The 15193-nt window shown below is 37.8% G+C and overlaps 1 protein-coding gene across 15 annotated transcripts in view; it reads left to right on the plus strand.

The window, feature by feature from the left end:
* The window catches only part of FAM151B (family with sequence similarity 151 member B), a 54330-nt gene extending 39137 nt beyond the window's left edge, over positions 1–15193 (plus strand). For 7 of the 15 annotated variants that reach the window (XM_054555680.2, XM_054555679.2, XM_054555681.2 and 4 more), the window contains 2 exons: positions 11923–12061; positions 14936–15193. In XM_054555680.2, the coding sequence (XP_054411655.2) occupies positions 11923–12061; positions 14936–14968 (172 nt within the window). In that variant the 3' untranslated portion in view covers positions 14969–15193. Of the gene's footprint in view, positions 1–11361; positions 11499–11922; positions 12062–14935 lie in introns of those variants that run through there. The other 8 variants (XM_024247767.3, XM_024247766.3, XM_063724159.1 and 5 more) reach the window with 3 other exon arrangements.

Below are 15193 nucleotides of genomic sequence, written 5' to 3' on the forward strand. Positions count from 1 at the left end.
GTGATTTGGCTCTCCAGCAGACAATGCCTGAGGACATTTTTGGTTGCCACACCAAAAGATGAGGGGTGGGGGCAGGGATTCTATTGAACAGCTAGTGGTAAAGGCCAGGGATGCTGCTTTAGACATCCTACATTGCACAGGACTGCTCCCACAGGAAAGAATTATCTAGCTGAAATGTCAATAGTCAACACTGAGAACTCTAGAACAGTGTTAGATAATATTGCTAATAGTGCCCAAACATATCTTATTCTTACTTTTAACACAACAACTTAGTATTCTGCAAAGATACTGCAGAAGTACAGTCATGTGTCGCTTTAAGGTGGGGATACCTTCTGAGAAATTTTTCATTAGGTCATCCAGGCACAGTGGCTCAGGCCTGTAATCTCAGCACTTTGAGAGGCCAAGGTGGGTGGATCACTTGAGTTCAGGAGTTCGAGACCAGCCTAGTCCACACAGTGAAACCCCATCTCTACTAAAAATACAAAAATTAGGTGAGTGTGGTGGCACACGTCTTTAATCTCAGCTACTCAGGAGGCTGAGGCAGGAGAATCGCTTGAACCTAGGAGGCAGAGGTTGTAGTGAGCCGAGGTCGTGCCACTGCACTTCAGCCTGGGTGGCAGAGCAAAATTCTGTCTCAAAAAGAAAAAAAAATTTTTTTTCATTAGGTAATTTTGTCATTGTGTGAACATCATAGGATGTACTTACACAAACCTAGATTGCCTACACCTAGGCTATACAATGTAACCATTTGCTTCTAGGCTTCAAACTTGTATACCATATTATTATACTGAATAATGTAGGTAATTATAACACAGTGGTAAGTATCTGTGTATATAAACATATCTAAACATAGAAAAAAGTACAGTAAAAATATGATATAAAAGATAAAAAATGGCACACCTGTGTAGGGCACTTACCATTTCCAGAGCTTGCAGGACTGGAAGTGTCAGTGAGTGAGTGGTAAATGAATGTGAAGGCCTACAGCATTACTGTACACTACTGTAGACTTTATAAACTGTATACTTAGACCATACTAAATTTATTTAAAATTTCTTTTTCTTCAAGAATACATTAACCTTAGCTTACTCTAACATTTTTACTTTATAAGCTTTTTCTAAACAAATCTTTTTGACTCTTTAGCAATAACACTTGGCTTAAAACACAAACACCTTATGTAGCTGTACAAAAATATTTCCTTTCTTTATATCCTTATTCTATAAGCTTTTTTCTATTTTTTAACTTGTTACTTTTTTTAAACTTTTTAAATATTTTTGTTAAAAACTAAGACACAAAAACTATACTTCCAGGGATCATTTCTATAGCTCATTACTAGGAAAATTTCCTAAATGAGTAGAGTGCTGAAATAATGGTTTATAAGATAGTATTAGCAAGCCTCATGGTAGCCTCAAACCAAAAACCATACAGTGGATACACAAAAAGTAACAAGCAAGAAACTAAATCATATCACTAGAGAAAATCACCTTCACTAAAAGGAAGAAAGGAAGGGGGAAAAAAAGAAGGAAGGCAAGACCACAAAATAACCAGAAAACAAATAACAAACTGGCAGGGGTAAGTCCTTACTTATCAATAATAACATTGAATGTAAGTGAACTAAACTCTCTAATCAAAGTCAGAGTGACTGAATGGATAAAAAAAAAAAGAGCGAGACTCATCAATCTGTTGCTTACAAGGAACACACATCACCTATGAAGACACACATAGACTGAAAAGGATGGAAAAAGATATTCCATGCTAATGGAAACCAAAAAAGAGCAGGAGTAGATATACTTATATGAGACAAAATAGATTTCAACACACAAAAAAAATTAGCTGGGTGTGGTGGCATGTGCCTGTAATCCCAGCTGCTTGGGAGGCTGAGGTGGAGGCTGCAGTGAGCTGTAATTGCACCACTGCACTCCAGCCTGGGTGACAGAGTAAGACCCGGTCTCAAAAAAAAAAAAAAAAAGTTTCCCTACAAAGAGACTTAGACTCCCACACAATAATAATGGGAGACGTTAACACCCCACTGTCAACATTAGACAGATCAACAAGACAGAAAGTTAACAAGGATATCCAGGAATTGAACTCAGTTCTGCACCAAGTGGACCTAATAGACATCTACAGAAGTCTCCACCCCAAATCAACAAAATATACATTCTTCTCAGCACCACATCACACTTATTCCAAAATTGACCACATAGTTGGAAGTAAAGCACTCCTCAGCAAATGTAAAAGAACAGAAATTATAACAAACTGTCTCTCAGACCACAGTGCAATCAAACTACAACTCAGGATTAAGAAACTCACTCAAAACCGCTCAACTATGTGGAAACTGAATAACCTGCTCCTGAATGACTACTGGGTACATAACGAAATGAAGGCAGAAATAAAGATGTTCTTTGAAACCAACGAGAACAAAGACACAACATACCAGAATCTCTGGGACACATTTAAAGCAGTGTGTAGAGGGAAATTTATAGCACTAAATGCCCACAAGAGAAAGCAGGAAAGATCTAAAATTGACACCCTAACATCACAATTAAAAGAACTAGAGAAGCAAGAGCAAACACATTCAAAAGCTAGCAGAAGGCAAGAAATAACTAAGATCAGAGCAGAACTGAAGGAGATAGAGACAAAAAAAAAACCCTTCAAAAAAGCAATGAATCCAGGAGCTGGTTTTTTGAAAAGATCAACAAAATTGATAGACCACTAGCAAGACTAACGAAGAAGAAAAGAGAGAAGAATCAAATAGATGCAATAAAAAATGATAAAGCGGATATCACCACTGATCCCACAGAAATACAAATTACCATCAGAGAATACTATAAACACCTCTACACAAATAAACTAGAAAATCTAGAAGAAATAGACAAATTCCTGGACACATACACCCTCCCAAGACTAAACCAGGAAGAAGTTGAATCTCCAAATAGACCAATAACAGGCTCTGAAATTGAGGGAATAATTAATAGCCTACCAACCAAAAAAAGTCCAGGACGAGACGGATTCACAGCTGAATTCTACCAGAGGTACAAAGAGGAGCTGGTAGCATTCCTTTTGAAACTATTCCAATCAATAGAAAAAGAGGGAATCCTCCCTAATTCATTTTATGAGGCCAGCATCATCCTGATACCAAAGCCTGGCAAAGACACAACAAAAAAAGAATTTCAGACCAATATCCCTGATAAACATCGCTGCAAAAATCCTCAATAAAATACTGGCAAACTGAATCCAGCAGCACATCAAAAAGCTTATCCAGCACGATCAAGTGGGCTTCATACCTGGGATGCAAGGCTGGTTCAACATATGCAAATCAATAAACATAATCTAGCATATAAACAGAACCAAAGACAAAAACCACATGATTATCTGAATAGATTCAGAAAAGGCCTTTGACAAAATTCAACAGCCCTTCATGCTAAAAACTCTCAATAAACTAGGTATTGATGGGACATATCTCAAAATAATAGGAACTATTTATGACAAACCCACAGCCAATATCATACTGAATGGGCAAAAACTGGAAGCATTCCCTTTGAAAACTGGCACAAGACAGGGATACCCTCTCTCACTACTCCTATTCAACATAGTGTTGGAAGTTCTGGCCAGGGCAATCAGGCAGGAGAAAGAAATAAAGGGTATTCAATTAGGAAATGAGGAAGTCAAATTGTCCCTGTTTGCAGATGACATGATTGTATATTTAGAAAACCCCATCGTCTCAGCCCAAAATCTCCTTAAGCTGATAAGCAACTTCAGCAAAGTCTCAAGATACAAAATCAATGTGCAAAAATCACAAGCATTCCTATACACCAATAACAGACAAACAGCCAAATCATGAGTGAACTCCCATTCACAATTGCTTCAAAGAGAATAAAATACCTAGGAATCCAACTTACAAGGGATGTGAAGGACCTCTTCAAGGAGAACTACAAACCACTGCTCAACAAAATAAAAGAGGACACAAACAAATGGAATAACAGTCCATGCTCATGGATAGGAAGAATCAATATCATGAAAATGGCCATACTGCCCAAGGTAATTTATAGATTCAATGCCATCCCCATCAAGCTACCAATGACTTTCTTCACAGAATTGGAAAAAACTACTTTAAAGTTCATATGGAACCAAAAAAGAGCCTGCATTGCCAAGACAATCTTAAGCCAAAAGAGCAAAGCTGGAGGCATCACACTACCTGACTTCAAACTATACTACAAGGCTGCAGTAACCAAAACAGCATGCAGTAACCAAAACCAAAACAAACAAAATACTCTGTTTGGTATTACTGGTACCAAAACAGAGATATAGACCAATGGAACAGAATAGAGCCCTTGGAAATAAGACCGCACATCTACAACCATCTTATCTTTGACAAACCTGACAAAAACAAGAAATGGGGAAAGGATTCCCTATTTAATAAATGGTGCTGGGAAAACTGGCTAGCCATATGTAGAAAACTGAAACTGGATCCCTTCCTTACACCTTATACAAAAATTAATTCACAATGGATTAAAGACTTAAATGTCAGACCTAAAACCATAAAAACCCTAGAAGAAAACCTAGGCAATACCATTCAGGCCATAGGCATGGGCAAGGACTTCATGACTAAAACACCAAAAGCAATGGCAACAAAAGGCAAAATTGACAAATGGGATCTAATTAAACTCAAGAGCTTCTGCACAGCAAAAGAAACTACCATCAGAGTGAACAGGCAACCTACAGAATGGGAGAAAATTTTTACAATCTACCCGTCTGATGAAGGGCTAATACCCAGAATCTACAAAGAACTGAAGCAAATTTACAAGAAAAAATCAAACAACCCCATCAAAAAGTGGGTGAAGGATATGAACAGATACCTCTCAAAAGAAGACATTTATGCAGCCAACAGACACATGAAAAAATGTTCATCATCACTGGCCATCAGAGAAATGCAAATCAAAACCACAATGAGATACCATCTCACACCAGTTAGAATGGTGATCATTAGAAAGTCAGGAAATAACAGGTGCTGGAGAGGATGTGGAGAAATAGAAACACTTTTACACTGTTGGTAGAACTATAAACTAGTTCAACCATTGTGGAAGACAGTGTGGTGATTCCTCAAGGATCTAGAACTAGAAATACCATTTGACCCAGCCATCCCATTACTGGGTATATACCCAAAGGATTATAAATCAAGCTGCTTTAAAGACGTGGACACGTATGTTTATTGTGGCACTATTCACAATAGCAAAGACTTGGAACCAACCCAAATGTCCATCAATGATAGACTGGATTAAGAAAATGTGGCACATATACACCATGGAATACTATGCAGCCATAAAAAAGGATGAGTTCATGTCCTTTGTAGGGACATGGATGAAGCTGGAAACCATCATTCTCAGCAAACTATCACAGGGACAAAAAACCAAACACCGCATTTTCTCACTCATAGGTGGGAATCAAACAATGAGAACACTTGGACACAGGGTGGGGAACATCCCACACCGGGGCCTGTTGTGGGGTGGAGGGAGTGGGGAGGGATAGCATGAGGAGATATACCTAATGTAAATGACGAGTTAATGGGTACAGCACACCAACATGGCACATGTATACATATGTAACAAACCTGCATGTTGTGCACATGCACCCTAGAACTTAAAGTATAATAAAAAAAAATTTCAACACAAAAACTGTAAGAGACTAAGAAGATCACTATATAATGATAAAGGAGTCAGTTCAGCAAGAGGATATAACAATTGTAAATATATATAAACCCAACACTGGAGCACCCAGATATATAAAGCAAATATTATTAGAGCTAAGCTGTTAGATTCCAATACAATAATAGCTGGAGACTTCAACACCCCACTTGCAACATTGGACAGATCTTCCAGATAGAAAATCAGTAAAGAAACATGGGACTTAATCTGCACTATAGAGCAAATGCATCTAACAGATATTTACAGAACATTTCATCCAACAGCTGCAGAATACACATTCTTTTTCTCAGCACATGGATCATTCTCCAGGGTAGACCATACATTAGATCACAAAACAAGTCTAACAACATTCAAAAAATTGAAATAATATCAAGGATCTTCTCTGACCACAATGGAATAAAACTAGAAATCAATAATGAGGAATTTTGGAAACTATACAAATACATGGAAATTAAACTATATGCTCCTGAATGGCCAGTGGGTCAATGAAGAAATTAAGAAAGAAATTGAAAATTTTATTGAAACAAATGATAATGGAAACACAACATATCAAAACCTAGCAGATGCAGCAAAAGCCATACTAGGATGGAAGTTTATAGCTATAAGTGCCTACATCAAAAATTTTTAAAACTTCAAATAACCTAACAGTGCATCTTAAAAACTAGAAAAGCAAGGCCGAGCACTGTGGCTCACACCTGTAATCCCAGCACTTTGGGAGGCTGACACGGGTGGATCACGAGGTCAGGAGATCAAGACCATCCTGGCTAACACAGTGAAACCCCGTCTCTACTAAAAATACAAAAAAATAGCCGGGCGTGGTGGCGGGTGCCTGTAGTCCCAGCTACTCGGGAGGCTGAGGCAGGAGAATGGTGTGAACCTGGGAGGCAGAGCTTGCAGTGAACCGAGATCACACCACTGCACTCCAGCCTAGGCGACAGAGTGAGACTCCATCTCAAAAAACAAAACAAAACAAAACAAAAAAAACTAGAAAAGCAAGAGCAAACCGAACCCAAAATTAGTAGAAGAAAATAAATAATAAAGATCAGGCCGGGCACAGTGTCTCACGCCTATAATCCCAGCACTTTGGGAGGCCAAGGCAGTGAATCACCTGAGGTCAGGAGTTTGAGACCAGCCTGACCAACAAGGCAAAACCCTGTCTCTACTAAAAATACAACAATTAACCAGGCGTGGTGGCACGCACCTGTAATCCCAGCTACTCAAGAGGCTGATGCAGGAGAATCAGTTGAACCTGGGCAGCAGAGATTGCAGTGAGCCGAGATCACACCACTGCACTCCAATCTGGGCAACAGAGTGAGACTCTATCTCAAAAAAAAAAAAAAAAAAAAAGAACAGAAATAAATGAAATTGAAATGAAAACAGTACAAAAGATCAATGAAACAAAAAGTTGGCTTTTTGAAAAGTTAGACAAATCTTTAGCCAGATTAAGAAAAAAACAGAGAATCCAAATAAATAAAATCAGATATGAAAAAGGAGACATTACAATTGATACTGTGGAAATCCAGAGAATTATTAGTGGCTACTGTGAGCAACTATATGCCAACAAACTGGAAAATCTAGAAGAAATGGACAAATCCCTAGAGTCATACAACCAACCAATATTGAACCATGAAGAGATCTAAAATCTGAACAGACCAATAACAAGTAATGAGATTGAAGCCATAATAAAAAGTCTTTTAGTAAAGAAAACCCTGGGACCCGATAGCTTCACTGCTGAATTCTACCAAACATTTAAAGAAGAACTAACACCAGTCCTATTCAAACTATCCAAAAAATAGAGGAGGAGGGAATACTTCTAAACTCATTCTACAAGGCCAGCATTACCCTGATACCAAAAACAGACAAAGACACATTAAAAAAAAAAAAAAAACCTACAAGTCAATATTACTGAGAAACATTGATGCAAAAATCCTCAGCAAGATATTAGCAAACTGAATTCACCAATACATTAAAAAGATCATCATGACCAAGTGGGATTTATCCGAGGGATGAAAGGATGGTTCAACACATGTGAATCAATCACTGTGATACATCATATTAACAGCGTGAAGGACAAAAACCATATGATCATTTCAATTGATGCTGAAAAAACATTGGGTAAAATTCAACATCCCTTCATGATAAAAACCCACAAAAAACTGGGTATGGAAGGAGCATGCCTCAACGTAATAAAAGCTGTATACAACAGACCCACAGCTAGTATTATGGTGAGTGGGATAAAACTGAAAGCCTTTTCTCTAAGACCAGGAACAAGACAAGGATGCCCACTTTCACCACTGTTATTTAACATAGTACTAGAAGTCCTAGGGAGAACAATCAGACAAGAAAGATATATAAAGGACATCCAAATTGGAAAGGAAGAAGTCAAATTATCCTTGTTTGCAGATGATATGATCTTATATTTGGAAAAACCTAAAGACTCCACATAAAAAAACTATTAGAACTAATAAATTCAGTAAAGTTGCAGGGTACAAAATCAGCATACAAAAATTACTAACATTTCTGTATGCCAACAGTGAACAATTAAAAAAGAAATCAGAAAAGTGATCCCACTTAGAATAGCCACATTTAAAATTAACTACCTAGGAATTAACCAAAGAAGTGAAAGATCTCTATAATTAAAACTATAAAACACTGGTGCAAGCAACTGAAGAGGACACCCCAAAAGGGAGAGATATTCCATGTTCGTGGATTGGAAGAATTAATATTGTTAAAATATCCATACTACCTAAAGCAATCTATAGATTCAATGCAGTCCCTATCAAAATTCCAATGACATTCTTCACAGAAATATTTTAAAAATCCTAAACTGTATATGGAACCACAAAGACCCAGAATAGCCAAAGTTATCCTAAGCAAAATGAACAAAACTGGAAGAATCACATTTACCTGACTTCAAATTGTACTGCAGAGCTATAGTAACCAAAACTGCACTGTACTGGCATAAAAACAGACACAGAGGCCAATGGGACAGAATTGAGAAACCAGAAACAAATGCACACACCTACAGTGTTTTCACAAAGCTGCCAGGAACATACACTGGGGAAATGAGTCTCTTCAGTAAATGGTGCAGAGAAAACTAGATAGCCATATGCAGAAGAATGAAATTAGACCCCTGTCTCTTACTGTATACCAAAATGAAATGAAAATGGATTAAATACTTAAATCTAAGACCTCAAACTATGAAACTACTGCAAGAAAACATTGGGGAAACCCTTCAAGACATTGGTCTTGGCAAAGATTTCTTTAGTAATACCCCACAAGCAAGGCAGCCAAAGCAAAAATGGACAAATGGGATCACATCAAGTCATAAAGCTTCTGTACAGCAAAGGAAATGGTCAACAAAGTGAAGAAACAATGTACAGAATGGGAGAAAACATTTGCAAACTACCCATCTAACAAGGGATCAATAAGTAGAATATGTAAGTAGCTCAAACAACTCTACTGGAAAAAATCTAATCTGATCTTAAAATGGGCAAAAGATTTGAATAGACATTTCTCAAAAAAAGACATACAAATGGCAAACAGGCGTATGAAAAGGTGCTCAACATCATTGATTATCAGGGAAATGCAAATCAAAACTACAATGAGATATCATCACACCCCAATTAAAATGGCTTTTATCCAAAAGACAGGCAGTAAATGCTAGCAAGGATGTGGAGAAAAGGGAACCCTAGTATGCTGTTGGTACGAGGGTTTTAGTTTTTTTGTTTTTGTTTTTGTTTTGAGATGGAGTCTCACTGAGTTGCCCAGGCTGGAGTGCAATGGCATGATCTCAGCTCACTGCAACCTCCATCTCCCAGGTTCAAGTGATTCTCCTGCCTCAGCTTCCCAAGTAGCTGGGATCACAGGTGCCCGCCACCACGCTCACCTCATTTTTTTTGTATTTTTAGTAGAGACGGGGTTTCACCACTCTGGCCAGGCTGGTCTCAAACTCCCGACCTCAGGCTATCCACCCACCTTGGCCTCCCAAAGTGCTGGAATTACAGGCGTGAGCCACCGTGCCCAGCCAGGTTTTAGTTTTTTGAGGAAAAAACTATACATAGAGCTATCATACGATCCAGCAATCCCACTGCTCGGTATGTAAACAAAAGAAAGGAAATCAGTGTATCAGAGAGATAGCTGTACTTTGATGTTTGTTGCAGCACTATTCACAATAGCCAAGATTTGAAAGCAACCAAAGTGTTCATCAACAGATGAATAGATTAAAGTATATATATGGTACTTATACACAATGGAATATATTCAGCCATAAAAAAGAATGAGATCCTGTCATTTGCAACGACGTGGGTGGAACTGGAGATCATTATGTTAAGAAATAAGCCAGGCACAGAAAGATAAACATCTCATGTTCTTATTTATTTGTGGCTTCTAAAAATTGGAGCAATTGAACCCATGGAGATAGAGAGGAGGGTGGTTTACCAGAGGCTGGGATAGGTAGTGGTGGTGGTGTTGGGGGGAGGTGTGAATGGCTAATGAGTATGAAAAAATAGTTTGACTGAATAAGGCCTAATATGTGATAGCACAACGGGGTGACTATAGTTCATTTAATTGTACATTTAGAAATAACTAAAAGAGTATAATTGAATTGTTTGTAACACAAAGGATAAATACCTGAGGGGACGGGAACCCCATTTTTCAAGTGATCATTACATAGTACATGCCTATATCAAAACATCTCATGTACCCCATAAATATAAATACCTACTATGTACCCACTAAAATTAAAAGTAAGTGAGCCTCTGCCCATTTTCCAATTCCTGTCGCTCCTGGACTAATCAACCTTGCTGATCCCTTCAGCGTTCTGGGTGGGGTGAGAGGAAGAGCAGCATCCCACATGGGGAGTGAAGCTAGGTGCTTACTACACTCTTACTTTTCCTCGTAGGAGAGTACACAGGCCAAGGAGGTCTTTGTTGGCACTGAACTGTGCTGCCTTAGAGGAGGGGTAATGTGGGTAAAGTGAAATGTTTTACCTTCTTCAATGTGTCTATTCTCAGATTTTGTGTGTGTGTACGCGCCAATGTAGTAGCGGAGTCTTTCCACTGGACTCCTGGGTTCTCACAAAGGTACTTTTATCCATGAGTAGTTGTCAAAATTGGTGTTTCAGTAGGGTAGACGAGGGACAAAAACTCCTATTCTGCAGTTTTACTCATGTTACATGTCTTCCTGTTATAACACATTGGCTGTAACTCAGTTATGTACCTGTACGTAGTTACAGGTAAAGCTGGGAAATGTGGATCTTATTTTGTACAACCTTGTGTCTAGTTAGAATTCAGGAGTTCCTGTTAGAAAGAAAAAGGAGAATGGATATTGGAGTAAAACTACCAGCTTCTGTCATACATTAATAAAACATTATTAATGTTATTTTATATAAGTTTTCTTGTGTTACTTTTTGTTTTCTTTTAAAAGTATTTTAAATTTAATTTTTCAAACAAAAAAATTAATTCAAAAACTTAATAGAATAAAGACTTACACTGTGAAAAGCCTTTCTCTCATCTACCCAGTCTTCCTGCCCAATGTCACTAACTACAATTGTTAGTTTCTTTATACATATAAGAGTAAATGTAAATATAGCTTCTAATTTCCCTTCCTTTTTACTTTTATTTTTATTTTATTAATTTTTTTTTTATTATTTTTTTTTGAGACGGAGTCTCGCTCTGTCACCAGGCTGGAGTTCAGTGGCGCGATCTCGGGTCACTGCAACCTCCACCTCCCGGGTTCAAGTGATTCTCCTGCCTCAGCCTCCCAAGTAGCTGGGACTACAGGTGGGCACCACATCCAGCTAATTTGTCGTATTTTTAGTGGAGATGGGGTTTCACCATGTTGGCCAGGATGATCTCTATCTCTTGACCTCATGATCTGCCCGCTTTGGCCTCCCAAAGTCCTGAGATTACAGGCATGAGCCACCGCACCCAGCCTTTCTCTTTCTTTCTTTCTTTCTTTCTTTCTTTCTTTCTTTCTTTCTTTCTTTCTTTCTTTCTTTCTTTTTCTTTCTGTCTGTCTGTCTTTCTTTCTTTCTTTTTCTTTCTTTCTTTCTTTTTCTTTCTTTCTTTCTTTCTTTTTCTTTCTTCCTTTCTTCCTTTCTTCCTTTCTTTCCTTTCTTTCCTTTCTTTCCTTCCTTCCTTCCTTCCTTTCCTTCTTCCTTTCCTTCCTTTCCTTCCCTTTCCCCTTTCTTTCTTTTCTTTCTTTTCTTTCTTTCTTTCAGGTGGAGTCTTGCTCTGTTGCCCAGACTGGAGTTCAGTGGCAGGATCTTGGCTCACTGCAACCTCTGCTTCATGGGTTCAAGTGATTCTCGTGTCTCAGCCTCCCTAGTAGCTGGGATTACAGGCACCCACCATACCCAGGTAATTTTTTTTTTATCTTTAGTGGAGACGGGGTTTCGCTACATTGGCCAGGCTGGTCTTGAACGCCTGACCTCAAGTGATCCACTGCCTCGGCCTCCCAAACTGCTGGGATTACAGGCGTGGGCCACCGTGCCTGGTCCCCCTCCTTTTTAAAACAAAAGATGGTATGTCATACACCTTGCTTCTTGGTTCTGTTCTTTGCTTTGCTTTTTTTTTCTTTTCCTTCCTCTTTTTTTTTTTTTTTGACTTAATACATCGTGGAGCTCTTTCTGAAGTAAACTTTCTTGTTTTTCTTTCCTAGGTGTATGATATTTATGTATGTACTATAATTGACTTGCCTTCTTTTGATGGGCATTTGGCATATTTCTAATATATTACATTGTTTTCATGAATAATTTTATTATAAATGTGTTATTTTTCATATGTACAAATATGTCATCTCCAACTCTTAAAATATTTTTGTCTATTTCCTCATCCACCTTCATAGTTTTTCCTTTTAAAATGTTCATGATATGCTATCTGTTGTGTACACATTCATACCTATTTTCTCTTCATTAAGAATTACACCTTTACCATGGTGTTCTTGGTCTTATTTAATGATTTTTTTTAACCTCAATTCCCGTTGTCTTTCTTTTTGTTTGCTTTGAATAACTTTGCCTTTTCCTTTATTTGAAAATTAATGGAGTTTTGTTTTTTTACTTTTTGTTTTGTTTTGTTTTTGTTTTTGTTTCTTTTTTTGAGAGGAGTCTTACTCTGTAGCCCAAGCTGGAGTGCAGTGGCACCATCTCGGCTCACTGCAGCCTCCACCTCCAAGTCTCAAGCGATTCCTGTACCTCAGCCTCCCAGTTAATGGGACTACAGGCGCGCGCCACCACGCCCAGATAATTTTTTGTATTTTAGTAGAGACTTGGTTTCACCGTGTTACCCAGGGTGGTCTCGAACTCCTGAGCTCAGGCAATCGGCCTGCCTCGGCCTCCCAAAGTTCTGGGATTACAGGCATGAGCCACCGCGTCCTGCCTTTTTTTTTTTTAACTGTCTTTTATAGGAGTGATTTACGATTATTTTTCAAAAGTTTTAAATTTACAGAAAAGTTGCAAAAACTACCGCATCTCCTTCACCCAGATTCCCCAATTGTTAACACTTTCCTGCATTTGTCCATTATTTCTCTATACATATATAATTTTCTATTTATGTTTTTCTGCATGAGCCTCATTATCCCTAAGTACTCCAGAGGATACTGCCCCAAAGGAGGACAGCTTCTGTATCACCACCATGCAGCCTCCCAGTCAGGAAGTCAGCGTTGATACAACACTACCATACAGTCCACAGACCCCATTCAGATTCTACCAACCATTGCAACAATACCTCTTTTCCTCTTCTGATCCAGAAAACTCTCCAAGAACATGCATTGAATTTAGTTATTGTATCTCCTCATCCTCTTTCACTCTGTAATAGTTCCTGTTTCCTTCTCTGTCATATACTTAACAATCTTAAAGATCATGGAGACTTGAAAGGAGAGGAGATTGTGATAGAGCAGTGATACCAAGGTGCTTCCTCAGCTGCTGGCCATGTTCTATTTATTTGTTTTATTACACTGGAGTTCACTTTATAATAATCTGATAAAATTTATGTTTTATGCACTTTTTTGTATGTGTTATTTCACCATAAAGAAGGTTAAAAAATGAAGTTTGAGAATTTATATCAATGAATGTTTAAGATACCCTCAGGCAATTTTTTCCATTTCAGTCTGAATACAATGAAGTGAATATTAAAAGAGGCAAAATAATACTGGGAAGCTCTTCTTTTTACCTAAATGCTTATAACCATGTCTTTTTATGAGGTTTTTCACCATGGTGCCCAGATAAAGTAATAAAGTTTCCCTTTTAGCAAAAAATATAAGTTTCAGAACTAATTTTCACTTTTCTTTTTCTGTGTCCCTTAGCTGTAGTTTAAAATTCTGTTTGGTTTGTAATATGATACTGCTGTGGGGCAATATCCAAATTACTTTCCTCTGTTGTATTTCCAGAATGGTGTCACCATCCTTAAGGGCAGGAATGTGTCAATATGACAAGAAAATATGCCTTGGTTAGGCAGTTATTTCTTATCAATAGTAGAAAAAATGCTTTGGAAAATTTTCCCTGGATTCTGACAAGCTTATGGGGAATATAAATATGAAACTGCTTAACAGCTTTTCATTTCCCTCGACTTGAATGCAGCAGTAGTAGTGTCACCAGAAGAAATAGAAGTGTACAGTTTAAGTAACATTAACATTCTGAGCATATTCTTACATCCATAATGAATTTACATAGGTTATTGGTTTTCAGCTCGTCAGAAAAAGATCTAAATGTATTCTATTTGTCATTCTTAGTGAAAGCTCTTGGCATTCTTGTATCTCATACAAAAACCTCCAAAAGAAACAGCAGGGCCTCCATATATGATTCTAAGTGTTGTGGATGTCAGTGACATTTGTGTCTCTTCACAATCCCTTCCCATTGTGCTTTTCACCCTGACCAGGCTCCTGAACAAACCCAGGTTACAGATTCCTCCATCAGCAACACAGTCTCTTCGATTCCTTTTTCCAAAATTAGAACCATTTCCCATGCCACTCATCTGGTTTCTTAGTCCATTTAACAGTCCTACAATTCAGATAGAGCAGTTATGTCATTTAGACAACAGCAGTATGAATGTTTTTTTGTCTCTAGTCCCTCTTGATGAAAGAATGAAATATGAAAGTGCAGTTACACCATTGCTGATTAATTTTTTCATCTGAGTGCATTTGAGTTAGAGATAAATGAGAGTATTTGTAGGCTTATTGGAATGACTCATCTCTTTCTTCCACTTTTAACTATATAATTCTGTTTTATTTCAATGCAGGTACAGCCTGACTATTTGGACTGGAAAAAATGATAACTATTCCGTTGAAGATTTACTTTACATTAGAGACCATTTTGACAAAAAACAAGTTTTCTATGACATCTTGGAACCACAAAACCATGAATTTAAACAAGCCATTGGAATCAAAGTTAATCTCTAAGAAGAAGATTCTCAATTATTTCCTGTGTTTTGGTTTCATAATCCTTCTCTCCATTGGTCTGAATTAATTACCATATAAATTATGGTTATTGATTTACA

Source organism: Pongo abelii, chromosome 4 (genome assembly GCF_028885655.2).
Source record: "Pongo abelii isolate AG06213 chromosome 4, NHGRI_mPonAbe1-v2.0_pri, whole genome shotgun sequence".
Taxonomy (NCBI): Eukaryota; Metazoa; Chordata; class Mammalia; order Primates; family Hominidae; genus Pongo; species Pongo abelii.